Here is a 14,950-nt window from a genome sequence, read left to right as displayed (position 1 = left end):
CGTATAAACCGGGTATCAAACTTTTCCTCGGAAATTGCTGGCTAACGTGCGATATTATCAATACTCTTTTCGGGCATGGATGTTTGTGTTTGTCCCAATGAGAATAAAGAGAACATAGAGAAAATTGACATGTATGACAACTGAGAAAAATATGAAGAACTGGGGATACTGACAAGTAGGTGTATTCCTTTAATTCAATAATTAAAAAAACTGCAGGGTACCGTACCGCTATAGAAAATCCCTTCCCAAACCGTAGCTTCTCCTTGTTAGATGATATCAACAGATATTCGCAGTTTGTGACTTGTGTGCTTTTTCCTCCCAGGGCGAGCCTCAGCTACTGGGCGGGTCGCAGGTGGCGGATAGCGAATGGCCCCCAGATGTGGGGGTTAGCTGCGAATAAGGGGAAACCCGAATAAGCAGTCCCGGACCGAGGCAAACTGCTGCCTTGCAGTGAGAGGGAGAAACCTCAAAGGCTAAGGGAAGAAACCCTAAAGAAAATCTAGCAGGCCGAGGGCTATAAGGGAGGCAGCCCCTCCCACAAGGCTTTGGAACTAGGGCTGATAACCCGAGTGTCCGAGATGAAATTATTAAAAGAAACTACAGAGGAGAAACCGGACTGATTAAACTGTTGACGACCAAGAGAGGGAAAAGGATAATGAGAGTGGCAACCTGGAATGTACGTGGACTTGCTGGAAAGGAGTTTGAATTAATGACGGAAATGGTGAGAGCAAAGTTGAATATATTGGCGGTGACAGAGACCAAGAAAAAAGGAAATGGATATGAACAAATAATAGAACCAAATAGTGGTGAAACGTTTCTAATGTTTCATTCAGGAGTAGGCAAAGAACAGAGAGCAAAAGGAGGAGTGGCTATAGTAATCTCCGAGGCCTACAGACATTATGTTAAATGCTGGAAATTCATCAATGAAAGAATAATCTTGGTAACTTTAACCTTTAACAGTGGCATAAATGAAGACACTACTTTTATTGCTATATATGCACCAAATGAAGATGGTATAGCAGAAGAGAAAGATAGATTTTACGAAGAGCTGCAGAGGACAGTGGATGACACCATGGGAGCTGTCTTTGTATTAGGTGACTTTAATGGTAGAGTTGGAAACAACATAGAAGGAATGGAAGGGCTGCTAGAAGCAATGTCCTCTTAAGTTCATAAAAGACAAAAGTGGTAACCTCCTCCGAAGTGAAAATGACATTATGGAGAGGTGGAAAGAATATTTCCAAGAATTGCTTGGAGGAAATATGGAAATTGGAGAAAAGGCGAAAGATCAGACTGAGGAAGAAAAACAGCAACACCAAGAGGAGGGAGAAACTGAAGAAGAAATAACTATGGAGGAGCTAAAAAGAGCACTAAAGAAAATGAAACTAGGCAAAGCTGCAGGACATGACCAGATAGCACCTGAGATGCTTAAATTCATGGGCAAAAGTGGTCGAGACATACTACTTAAGATTATTAATCTCATTTGGAAAGCAAAGAAGATACCAGCTGAATGGGAGTGTAGTGTCATTGTGCCAATATTCAAAAAAGGAGACAATAGAGACTGCAAAAACCATCGTGGGATATCGCTATTGAGTGTGCCGGGGAAAGTATATGCGAGGATACTAGAAGATAGAATAAGGCAAGTGGTAGAGCCACAGCTAGATGAGGCACAGTGCGGATTCCGACCAGGAAGAAGCACACAAGACCTCATATTTACCATCAGACAGATCAGTGAAAAACTGATGAGATATGGAAAAGAGGCACATATGGCTTTCATAGATCTAGAGAAAGCCTTCGACAATATTCCGAGGGATGAAATATGGAAAATAATAAAACAAAGAAATGTTAGCAATCAATTAATTACAGCAACGCAGAGTCTGTATAAGAAATGTAGAAACTATGTCCGCACCTGCAATGCAGAGTCTCAAGGGTTTGAGACTATAGTAGGACTTAAACAAGGATGTATCCTTAGCCCACTCCTCTTTATTACCTTAATGGATGATGTTATTAAATCATGCAATGGGAAGGTACAGAAATTCAAGCTGGGGTATAGGTTTTTAAAACCAATATATATAAACCATTGTGCCTTCACCGATGACATACTAATATTGGGAGATTCCGAAAGAAATTTACAAAATAACGTGAGAATTTGGGAAAAAGAGTTAAAAAAGAGGGGCATGAAGATAAATGATAAAAAGACTCAGACCATGATGATGGCACGACAGCCAAATATACATCAGATTGCTTTGAATAATGGAACGACATTAGAACAGACTACAGATTTTAAATACCTTGGGGTTATAGTGCAACAAGATGGCAGAATAGATGGTGAAATTATAGCTCGATCCCAAGCCTCAGGGAGACTCTTCAATGCGCTAAAGAGAAATTTCCTAAATAATCCATTAGTGACCAAAACTATGAAAATCCGTGTGATATATTTACCTACATTACTGTATGGTAGTGAAACCTGCACATTGACAAATAAACATAGGAGTAAAATACAGGCTTCAGAAATGAGATTTCTCCGTAAAATAGAAGGGAAAACAAGAAGAGACAAAATTAGGAATTATTAGGGGATGATATAAATACAATTAAGAATAATGCTAAAATATTTTTCACAACTGTTAAAGAGATAGGTTTGGAAGTTAACAAAGAGAAAACTAAATATATGCTTACAGGCCGAAACCAAGTGTTAGGTAATAATCAAAATCTAATTATTGATGACAACTCGTTTGAACCACTTTCCAAATTCAAATACTTAGGAGTAATATTAACAAGTGAAAATGATATTAAAGAGAAATAAAAAGTAGGCTTAATTCAGGAAATACATGTTACTTTTCTCGTCATAAACTTTTGTCTTCTCGTTTAATATCTAAGAAACTAAAAGTTAAAATATACAAAACAGTAATTTTGCCTGTAGTATTATATGGGTGTGAAACATAAATTGAGAGTATTTGAAAATAAGATCCTTAGGAAAATAATTGGACCTAAAAGGGATGAGGAGACAGGTGAGTGGAGAAGGTTACATAATTTGTATTCATGTCCAGATATTATTATAATAATTAAATGAAGAAGACGTCGGTGGGCAGGCCATGTGGCACGAATGGGAGAGGAAAGAGACGTTTACAGGATTCTTGTTGGGAAACCTGATAGTAAGAGACCTGTAGGAAGGCCAAGACGAAGATGGAGGGACTACGTTGAGATGGACATAAAGGAAATCTGTAGGGATGGAAAAGAGTATATAGATCTTGCTCAGGATAGGGACAGATGGAAGGCCTGTGTTGCTGCAGCCATGAACCTTCGGGTTTAAGAAGGCTTGAGAGTTAGTTAGTTAGTTAGTTAGTTAGTTATCTGCAGTTTTGAATGCAACATTCAGGCTTTCTGATCGTGCATCTTACATCAGTATATTATCATTTATAAGTTGGTTTAAGCGAAATTCTCCATTTTTAGTATTTCAATATATGATATGAATATCACATTGCAAAAACCATTATTAATGGTTTCATTGACATTTTCTGGGAATAATAAAAAAATCGTACTACTTTTCATCTTTGCTGCTTGCAGATTGCCAACATACGAAGTGGCATGTAATTCAAAAGGTTTTAAAGAAACCTCAATTTTTATAAATAAGGTTGGTTGAAATTAGACAAAAAAAAAGTTACCTTCTGGTGGGCTCGAACTCAGGTTGCTCGGAAGCTAGTCCTACACGCTAGCCAACACTCCAAACGAGACAACACGAAACAATTTTGCAAGTAGTCCACCAAAACGAAAGTTTATTTTCAGATTTCTAATTCCCAAGGTATAACATGCGTAGCCAGGTGTGTCTTGCGTTTTCTGTACTTTTGTTATTTGCGTAGCTTTGGTCTCTCCCTAAGTTAATCACGAGAATAGTGAGGAATGTCTTTAGACGAAGATGATAAATAGACACACAGGAATAATCCACCCTCGCAATAAATCCAGAACTCAAACCTGGAACCTTCGATGCGAGGGGTGTTTGTTGTTCTAACTATATCTGTGTGTTTTCGTTAGATTCATGGTATTTCGTGAGTAGATATGAAGAAAGTAAATAAATAAGTGGGTGGATGGGACTGGAGAATCGTAGCTACGGAACTATTGAGAAAATATCCTTCGCCAAGATAGAGCATCTCTATATCCCTTGTGATAGAGAACCTATTAGAAGAATGAAAGGGCAGATTAAAATATTAAATTTGATGTGTATCCTTTCGTTAAAATGCCTAGAAACAATATAATAAACTTGTTCACTGCAAGAAAATAATAAAAAAAAGTTTGCCCATGGTGGGGATCGAACCCAGGCCTCGCTGATGAAAGCTCTGCATGCTAACCAACACACTATCAAAAGCACTACATTTTCTTTTTTCCAATCAGTCTGTTTCCTTCCTCAGCACATGAAAAAGCAAATGCATCTTAATTTCTGATAATTGTCTCATTCTCTATTAATAGAAACCACGTGTGTCAAAAATAGACGCATTCTTTCTGTGAAATATCACATGTTCCGCACATCATGCTTCTCCGTTTACTATCATTTGGACATTCACTTGGAAGTTAAAACTTAGCTTTGTGTGTGCATTTTCACGTGCATGTGTGTGACAAGAGTGGTTTGAACGTGTGTTGGATGTTGTTCTAGGTATTATTTTCGTTCAAAGCATTAATATAACTGTAAAATATAGAACTTAGTGTAACGCAAGGAGTGAAAATATAACCCCAGTCCGTCAGGTTCGTTACCAAACAACATCAAATAAAGGAACGTAACTTGGACCGAGTATTATTCCATGTCGAGAACACGAGACATTGCTTCCGACAATCTTCATCTCGTATTTCTCTTTGGCATCACTGCTCAATTTACAGAAATGTATACCCGTGACTGGTATACAAGCCGCAGAATTACAATGTTGTTTGGGTTGTCTAGTCACAAGGCGCTTGGTGGTCAGACATGGATGGCTTGCTTGAGTGCTTCTTCAATAGGGTCGTTACAACCTGACTTATAAAACTGTAAAGCGATGTATTAACGCTATGTATTCTGTATGTGTATAAAACATTAATTATGTGTAACCTTTTGTAAAATTACTTTGACTGTATTAATTTTGTAGTAGGCTAGTTTTAGAACAATAAACTTGTATGTAGTAGACTTGCGTGTTTTATTTCTTTTTTTAAAAAAACAAAACAAAATAAGAGGTTTTCTTTAGTTATATACAGGGTTCAAAGCTATTCTTGTTGGTGCAAGCGGTCCTAGGTTCGATCCTTGTTACAGATCTTGCAAAATCTCAAATAGGCTAATCAGCATTGTTCCTACAATTTAGAGTTGGGTCCAAGACACTAAATTTATGCACAGCTAAACTCAGCTATCAACAAAAAGCATTGCCACTTAAACACAAAATACAACTGAGATAGAACTTGATTAGTCCTTACGTATGTTTTATATCTAATTTTAATACTTACTGGTTATCATTTCCAAGTAACTATATGTATAAGAAGGATATTTTACTCCAACTAGCTCTGGATTCTTACTATAGCAGATGGTGAATCTAACAACCATTCTGTTTCTCTGTAAGTGTGAATTACATTATAATCAGTACTCAAACTCACTTTCTGGAATCGGTTTTGGTTTCTGTTATGGTAGTATGTTTGTTATTACAAACTACTATTACTAATTTCTGAATAGACTTGTGGTAACTTGCAAGTAGAACATAATCTGTCTTTGTGGATATTACAATAAATGTTTGTTAACTTACTTTAAACTAATATCAAGTAAATTAACTATAGTAGAAGAAATACCACTAACAAAAAAACATTCTTTTAAATTATTAATTTACTAATTAATTAATTAATTAATTAATTATTCGAGTCACGGGAAAAGTTTGATTCTCCATTCGAAATTCGGCTAAAATGCCTGATTTTAACGGTTTTTTTTTATTTGAATAGAAAATTCAGTTTTTGCGCGAATGTTTCAACGTTCGGTAGGAATGAAGTTTAATCCCTCCCCTACAAAAATGTATATTTACATACATTTTTTATTTGCTTTAATCAAACTGTTCAAATATTTTACAGGACCATTTACCAGAAAAAGCCTTTCTATAAGAATATATATCTACCTATATGTATGCCAAAAACCATGCAAGAAATGTTATGCGTGCTTTTTTTTCTTTAAAAAAAACTATTTAAATTTAAAAAAATCCGATTTAAATAAAAAAAATGATTTCTTATAAAAAATCATGATTTTTTTCCACCCTGGACTCTCAACTCTAAATTCGAGATGAAATCGAGTCCGTTCCCTCAGAGAATTATCACGAGGAGACAGAGAAAGAAACCAAGTTCTGTAAAATTGAAACGATACATGGCTACACAGGAAAAACAAAATGTGTCAATTGACAGAAATACATTGACTCTGTAACACCATTCACAAACTGCTAATGATGCATCGCTGGTGCATGAAAATACCCACAGAAATGAGTAAGATGTTACTTGTACAGATCCTGTTCCATGTTGATTCATTTTCACTTATGGGCACGTAAGCTATTTGACTCGCACAATACGAGGATAACCCCCTCAAATAAAATAAAATTGAAGCCAAGACCCTAACAAGAAAATGAAATTATGAAATAGCGGTATATGTGATGGAAACCTGATTAGAGTCAAGAGTGAATCAGATCTTGCATTGTTTTATTTCAACAAAATAAATCCATGGAAGTTATATCTTCGTCTTCGTGTATTCTGTCAAGGTATTTATGAAGAAATGAAATAATTTCAATCGCATAAAATAATTGAGAAGTGATCGCTGCATATTTGGCTATTTGTATCTAGTACTTCAAGCCAGGATCTAGACACTTCTTTCGTTACCGAGACGAACTTTCTCATATACGAGGCGAGACTGTACCAAGGCTCGTCTCGGTACTGCAGACGGTAGGGCAAGAGTGACGTAAGCAAGACACTTGCTCAGAGTAATATACGTGTGCTCCAACTTGGCAGGAGCATTGCGTCAACGTCTCTCTCTCTCTCTCTCTCTCTCTCTCTCTCTCTCTCTCTCTCTCTCTCTCGTTGTTCTCTTTTGACATCGTTTCTTTTCTCGTCGATTATAAGTGTGCACAAGTGGACTGTATCGACCTGGAGTCGACATAACGTGAATTACGTCTGAGCGAGGTGAGTGAGTGGTAATTGCCTTACCGGGTCTACAACCCCACTCAAATATCTTATGTGCTATTAAAATATGTGAAACGAGACGACGTTCTTTTCTCTAACGATTCACCTATCTCCCGATACCGTCTCTATTGTCCCGAGATAATAGAGTTGAGCAAAGCTGGAGGCTCGAAAACTAACACATTATGTACGCCTCTAGCCAGCTACTAAATCTCGGGAGGGGGGGCAAGAGACTAAAGTACCATCTCCAGTAACGCTCTGCTGACCTCCGTGGCGGAATGGTTATCACAGGCCGCTACGACGTCAGGGGTACCGGGTTCGAGTCCCGGCCTGGGCATGGGTGTTCTTTGTGAATGTCCCTTCATCAATTTCATCATATCATCACTCATCCTCTTCTTCGCGATTAGCCAAAAGCGGCAGAAAAGCGACGGCAACTAACAAAAATCAAGTCAGACCTTGTATTTTGTGTTTGGTTTGATAATTATTTTATTTTATAGTATATATTATTTATAAACGAGATCGAGACAGTCCATCGGCACCGAGACGAGAAAAAGATAAGCTTTCTCGTTCACGAGTCGGGACGAGACTGTTCCAAGGCTCGTCTCGGTACCTTATCTAGTAACGCTCAGTATGGTGACCCGATTCACATAGGATCCTATAAATTACATAGGTAAGTCAGCAAGTAGATCACAAACGTTTATTTGGAGAAAAAAATACTAAGTGACATGCTACCTTGAAATACCGGTTTTATTTTTCAACATAATCTCCACTAACAATGATACACTTATCCAATCACTTTATGAGTTCCGCAAAACCTTCTGCGTAAAAGTCATTGGGCTGCTGTTCCAGTCACAATCACACCTCACGATCAACATCTTCATCATCCGAGAAACGTTCGCCGTCACCGCGCGCACACTTTTCGGAAATTCAAACGATCATGCACCGTCCTCCTTGGCGGAGTGGTTAGCACAGCGCGCTACGTTCCAAGGGGCCTCTCGTTCGAATCCCGCCATGGGCTTAGGTGTTCTTTGTGAGTGACCCTACATCATATAATCACTCATCCTCATCTTCGCGATTAGCCAAAAGTGGAAGAAAAGCGAAGTAAAATATACTAAATCAATCAATGAAACGACCGAGTACGGTCGCCATTTTAAAACTGAGCTGCCCATGAGTTCGTCTGCGGGTCTCCCTTATCGCACGACACTTGAACAACCTTCCGTTCTGACGTTATCGGAGAAAGCTTTTATTGTTAGGCTAAATGGCTAAGTTGTTAGGTTAGGCTAGTTAGATTTAGTTCTCTTACCATAAATAATCAATTTTGAGTGTATTTATGCTAATAGAACCAAACCTAACAGACATTCCTCGTCTGACGTCAGAACGCAAGGATGATCTAGTGTTGTGCGATAAGGGATACCCTTTGCGTGATATCTAGCGACTGCTAACTGAATATGATCAAACTGGATTGTGCTGCCACCTAATGACGCCTTTAGAAACTACTCACTCTTTTTTTCAGCAATACCACATCAGTTTGTGGCCAATTTACTGATTTCCCCTCGTATGTAAACAGAAATTCATTCGATCATTTCTTACGGTTCAGTGCCACAACAAACAGGGAAGAGGATGCGAAGCGAACAGTCTATTGTGTCAATCCCGTGCAGGAAAATAAGCCACTAAGAGCGGAAGGCGTTTATCGCTAGTGGAGCCACCTTACCCCCGCTTTCTGCGGCTACATTATCCCAGGGCATTACACGGTGCTAAATCCCCGTACAAAAAGATTTTCCTCTTCGGAACTTTCCACCTTTTCTTGGAAGTTCCTCTTGTAAATTTTTCTTTCTTCCTCCTGTTCCTCACTCAAAGTTTCTCCTCCGAAATCCTCGCTGCAGAAAGTTTTGCGTAAATCGGGTTTTTCGTTGCAGCAGCGCTCACAACTTCGCTGCTCTCCTTTGATCTATGCAACCCGCTTGGCAGGCGAGATTGCCGTTGAGTTCTCCCGGCTTTCCGCGTTAAAAAGGAAGCAAAGCATACCGGGAAATCGTTCGCCTTCGTAACAATACTCAACGGATTCGCAATGTGACATCGGATTTGCAACAGCAGGAACGAGATATACGAGGATCAAACAATTAAATAAGGTAAAATGACGTTATATGTTGTGTAATGTGTTAGATACCTTGTTGTACTCTTCATTGAACCACGTGATTTTGATTTTTACTATTTAGCGTCGCTTTTCTGCCTCTTTTTGTCTAATCGCGACGGTGAGGATGAGTGATTATTTGATTTACGAAGGGGCACACATATAGAACAACCATGATGAGGCCTGGATGCAAATGTGGGACTCCTGGTGTCTTAGCACGCTGTACTAACCAGCCCGCCTCGGAGACAACATGAAGTTTTACTGAAGCAGATCATAAATTAGAGAAAGTATTTGTATTTTCGTTATTTAGCATCTCTTTTCTGCAATTTTGGTTAATCGCGACGATGAGGGTGAGTGATTATTTGATGAAATTGATGGACATTCACAAAGAACACTCATGGCCACAGCAGGACTCGAATCCTGGATCTTCGATGGCAAGTTCGAAAGTCGACCACGTAAAGCGCAAGGTCACCGGCCCGGCGAGAGAATATATAATAAATAGCCGTTACTCATTGATTGATGTATGCGTTAAGCTTTCATTATCTCTGCAATTACAGGGTGGAAAGTATGTGAGCACATGAGATGCTTTATTTACCAATCTGTATATGGGCAAACTGTTTGTAAAGCTGGCACCAGAGTCCACCAGCTGTTACACCAAAAAATCAGTCATCGTTATCAAAATGGTGAAACTTGTATGTACATACGTACAATGATGAAATGTCGAGGTGTGTTTGGTTTGATCATACCGGGTGGCCACAAAATTAACAAGTTACCCTACTCACAACCCTCTGAAGCACGTTCGAAGAATCGGATTGAGCTGAAACTTGGTGATTCTTTATTTTTAAAAGTGTGCATTTTAGACAGCTTTCAGACCGAAGCGACAGCGACAGGCTACAAGCGGCACGTAGTGTTTCACACCGAAGTGATCAGCAACAAGCCACCCCTTCAGTTTATAAGCAAGCATTTACCGAGTATGCATGCGCAACAGACCGAGGCGGCACGACGCTTCGGTTCGAAAAGTTGCCTTGATTACTGAGAGTTCGCTTCCAAGCGCCACGTGTCGCTTCGGTCTGAAAGCTCCCTTACATCAAAACAACTAATAAATATGTACAGTAAAACCTGTCTATCCCGGAATATGATGGTTCCGAGCAAAATTTTTCGTCTTAACAGTTTTTCTTCTTATACAGGGTTGACTTTAAATACAGTATAGAGCGCTGCAGGAAATAATGGAAAGACAGATTTACTTTTCGCATTACTTATAATGTAGAGTACTAATGCATGTACGTACATGAATAAAAATGCGATACATTCATCAATTTCATCGTATCATCACTCATCCCCATCTTCGTAAATTAGCTAAAAGTGACACAAAAAGCGAAGTAAAATGGACACTCACAAACATCCATGTCCATGCCAGGATTCGAACCCGGGACCCCTGGCGTCGTAGCGCGATGTGCATAGAGGGAAATAGAAAAATTGAAAGATGGAATAAGAGAGGTGAAGAAAGATTGAGATAAAAGTGAAGAAAAAGAAAGAAACGAAGGGAGATAACAAGAAAAATAGAAAGATGACGAAAGGACATAGGAGAAATAGACAAAGAAAGGTGGAGAAAGAGGGTAAGAGATGAAAGAAAGAAAGAAACGGAATCGTAACAGCTATGAGTATTGTAGCGCATTCTTTCATATCGACAATATTATCGATAAGCGAGTGGCAACAAAGGCGTGTTCCACTTACAATATTGCATTGTTTTCTTGCGAGGGAAAAAATAAAGGAAGAAATTTCCGTCTTACTTAGAATAAAAACATCTCGTTGGTCTTTAAATGGTGTTCCGTTTCCGTGTTAAGGAGGTTTCCGGCTTAAGCAGGTCATTTTCAGGTATAAAATCAGTCCGTTCTGGGGACTTTTTTTTTTTTTTTTTTCATATTTACAGGTTTCCTTCTTATAGAGGTTCCGGGATATGCAGTTTTTACTGTATTTAACAATATCAAACAATCAAGATTCAAGAAATAAGCAACGATAGTAAATTAAGCCATTTGCAAGAACGAAAACTTGCTGTTTGCGTGGTCCCTCCGTGCTTTCTCTCGTTCTCTCCTCAGAGAAACAAGTTAATATACGGGAGATATTTTATCGTTTTTACCATTATCATCTTTAGTTTAGGTAGTACAAAAATAGAAATGAGTGTTATTTCCGAGTTAAATATAAAGAATAACAATGGATCGGGGCCACCAGCTTGCACCGCCTGTTTTTACGATCCTACACAGAAGTTCAAAGAAGCTGCCGCCAGGAAACACCCTCTTGTGTTCACCCCCTTGTATGGTACCTTGGTGCAAAGGCGGGCTCAAGCAAGAGGGTTGGAAGCATTGTAATCGCAGAAAGATGAACTCCAGTGAACAGAGAGAGAAGTAAATTCGCTTCTGTCTCGATGCTTGTTTCAGTTTTGTTTGCCCTAAGTAGGAGGAGGGGGAGGTGATGTTTGACTCCGCCCCCTACGCCAGCGGGAGGGGAGGGATGGGTAGGTAATGAGGTTGCTATAGAGATCGCCGGGGTTAATCCCCCAGAAATGGTGTTCATCACAGTAAGCCAGTTAATCCAAGTGACTCAGTGGGAGTAGAGCAGCTGGGCTGGGCCTGCCTGAAAGCATGACTTACTGCGACAATTTGGTGCGCGACGCTGGCGTCACCTGGCGGGCAAAGCGTACACTACGCCCAAGCGTCGGAGAAACGGGGAGTTGATTTCTAATTACTAGGATTAGCGGAAAGGGTCCGCGCAACAGGGAAAGGACTCTTTTTCAATTGTGACTGTGGAGAGAGGTTCGTAAGCCCGTCTCGGGAAAGCAAACGTGGCGAAATGGGATTCTGCGGAAGGGCTGGGGGGAGAAGTTGGATCACAATGCAGGAACGAAAGCGACTTCACGCGTTTGCGATGATGTAACACTCTTGCATCAACAATTCATGCGTCTTAGAGAAGGACAAGGGTCTATTGTGTTGCAGACAATCCTGAATTCCACCAGGGTGACAAAACTCGGGCACGGAGCCACTCCAGAGCCGTAGCTAGAGAGGGGTCAAGGTGGATATTGCCCACTCTGAGTCAGTAGCTTGCCCACCCTGAAGTTTAAAAATCGATGTACAACACGTGTGTGAAGGCCTCCCAGACAGCGTAGTGACAACGTTGTCGCCTTGTAATCAAGGGATCCCGGGTTCGATACCAGCGGAAGAACATTGCACAATAGTTCGAATCCCACCTTAAACTGTAGGGTCAGTCCCGATTAGCTTATCTGTGCATAAAGTGTACTTTAAACAACAATTCAAATACACACATCAACGAATATACGGTACGTATATCGTGACGCGATTTTCAATATTTACTGTTTTTTCTGTAGTACTTTCCTCATATTTCTATTTGCATTATTTTATATTGCTTCTCTACTTCTTGGTAAATCGCGACGATGATAATGAGTGATCAATTAACTTGGTGATGGGTCGAACACAATGAGTATCCATTCCTTAACCAGGTTCTGAACCTGAAACTTTTGGTTTCGCAATGCAATGCGATGACCACTTCGCCACGTAGGCCGGTCCTAACACAGTGGCGTGCCCAAGACTTCCGTAAAGGTGAGGTTTGGCTTCTTTTTAGTAATCACTGCCATATTGTACCGTTTTTCCATGTCTGTAAGCACTTCTTTAAAAGGAAGTTAGGTGAAATGGAGGGTAAAAAGCCCCCATAAACTCACTTCTGCATGGTTCCCTGATCATTTCCCATGTCTGTAGACACAGCTGTAGCCGGGGGAGGGAGGCGAAGGGGCGGTCGGCCAGGGCGCCGAATCAGCAAAAAGAAAAAAAAATGAATTGATGTAGTAAGTCCACTTTATGCACAGGTGGGCTAAGCGGGACTGGACCTACAATTTAAAGTTGGATCCGAACCACTGTGCAATGTGCCTACACCAGGTATCGAACCCAGGACCTCTTGATTACAAGGCAATGACGTTACCACTACACCATCGAGGAGGCGCAAGAAAGAAAATGGAAAAGAGCATCGCGATATCTCGTGAAAGTGTTGCCATCTTATCAAATTAATATTAATATTATTTTCAATTGGCAAGAATTAGCTCTGAAAATGTATTTCTCGCTTTCCTCGTACCGCCACCGTTTCTATAAAAGTCACGTCGAGTTTATGCTTTTTGCTTGAAAACAGTCATTGTGTGCGTAGTTGGTGAACCAGTCATAGGGAGGGTGAGGAAGGTGAGAACATCGAGGAGAGAGAGAGAGAGAGAGATCTATTAAAGGAGAAAATGAAACCGGAAGGAAAACATCGAAAAAGAAATGATCAACACAGAGAGAAAGAACGAAGAAGGAATACAATAATTAAGAAAAAGATGGAAAGGTGTAAATAAGATAATAACAAAAGAAAAACAGAAAAGACCAAATAGTTACAGAGGGGGAAGTCAAGAAGAAGTAAGGAATTTTCCTCAAGGAGGGGTTATCTTCATCATGAGTGTGAATCTGGTGCAGCAAGTCAAGCTCCAACGTTTTTTAGGTGCCAGCGAGAACAAGCTCACGACCTTCTCGTAGCTGAACATGCTTGATGAAGTGGTTGGGCCATATTTTGGGGCGTCCGGACAATAGCACTATTTTATGTAGACGGACTATGCATTGTCCCATTGAGAATGATTCACTCCCCTCTACCAAAGCCCTTCAGAATGCGTTTTAGCTTTCCTGCTTGCCTGGCTGGGCCCAAATTGTGCGTAAATCGCCGTGGAATTTTGCCAAATGCACGCAAGTTTCGCCGGCATTTGTTAACACATGTTCACGGATACGTCAGTACAATGAACTGAAAGAAGCAGGCACGGTGTTGCAAAGGATTTCAACCTGAGTCCCTTACGCATGCGCAATGGAAATCAGAAATACAAGCGTAAAACTTGAACGCTTTGTTCTTAAGCAAACAAAAAGAGTACCTAAGGGAAAAAGAAGACTCCAAAAAAGTGAATGGAAAATTTCAAAGCAGCAGAACTACAATTCTCAATATGACGGGAAATAACTTTGGGAAATTTCTTCTTAAGTCTACTTTATCAGGTATGTAGGCAGGATTTGGGCGGGTTAAAGTTACAGTGGTGTAAGTCATATTATCTTTGTTTTCCAGAAAATAACAAAACGCAAAAGGTACTGTAATAAATTCGGGAAGTTGTAATTTTATCATTTTAGGGGTGTCACCTGGATCCAAATTTAACACAGAGACTTGAATTGAATGGAATTCGTGCAATGGCTGCAATGTTACTGCTGACGAAAATGACTTACACCACTGTGTATGACTTACACCACTGTGTATGACTTACACCAGTGTATTTGTCAACAAAATGGATATAAAATGAACTTGAGAACCTCAAACAAAGAATTTATTTTTATTAAAAATAAGTAATTGTTGTTACAAATGGAAAAAATCAAAGACTGAATAAATATTCATTCAAAATTTTCTTCTGGCTCTGGATCCACAGTTTCACAATTTCCAGAGGACCAAGATCGTCAGGTGGTGGGTGTCTCCTCACATTCAAGAGTCGTTCGAAGGGAAAGAAAAAAAATCATGTTTCACTGGTGGAATGTGTTCCAGAAGGTCTACCATGTCCTTCTTCGCTTCTGTAACCGGTCTTCCTCGTGAATACAGCAAATCTTGATGAAC

General features: G+C 39.9%; 1 protein-coding gene across 1 annotated transcript; it reads left to right on the top strand.

The window, feature by feature from the left end:
• The first annotated feature begins 655 nt into the window (after positions 1 to 655).
• LOC145989077 (protein CFDP2-like) lies at positions 656 to 1,165 on the top strand. Its single transcript, XM_083124371.1, has one exon. The coding sequence runs from the start codon at positions 656 to 658 to the stop codon at positions 1,163 to 1,165; it is 510 nt and encodes a 169-aa protein (XP_082980497.1).
• Positions 1,166 to 14,950: the final 13,785 nt, after the last annotated feature.

Source organism: Lepisma saccharinum, chromosome 6, assembly GCF_977018435.1.
Source record: "Lepisma saccharinum chromosome 6, izLepSacc3.1, whole genome shotgun sequence".
In the NCBI taxonomy this organism is placed as follows: domain Eukaryota; kingdom Metazoa; phylum Arthropoda; class Insecta; order Zygentoma; family Lepismatidae; genus Lepisma; species Lepisma saccharinum.
Note: the sequence above shows the minus strand (reverse complement) of the source record. Positions and strands in the feature narration are given on the sequence as shown.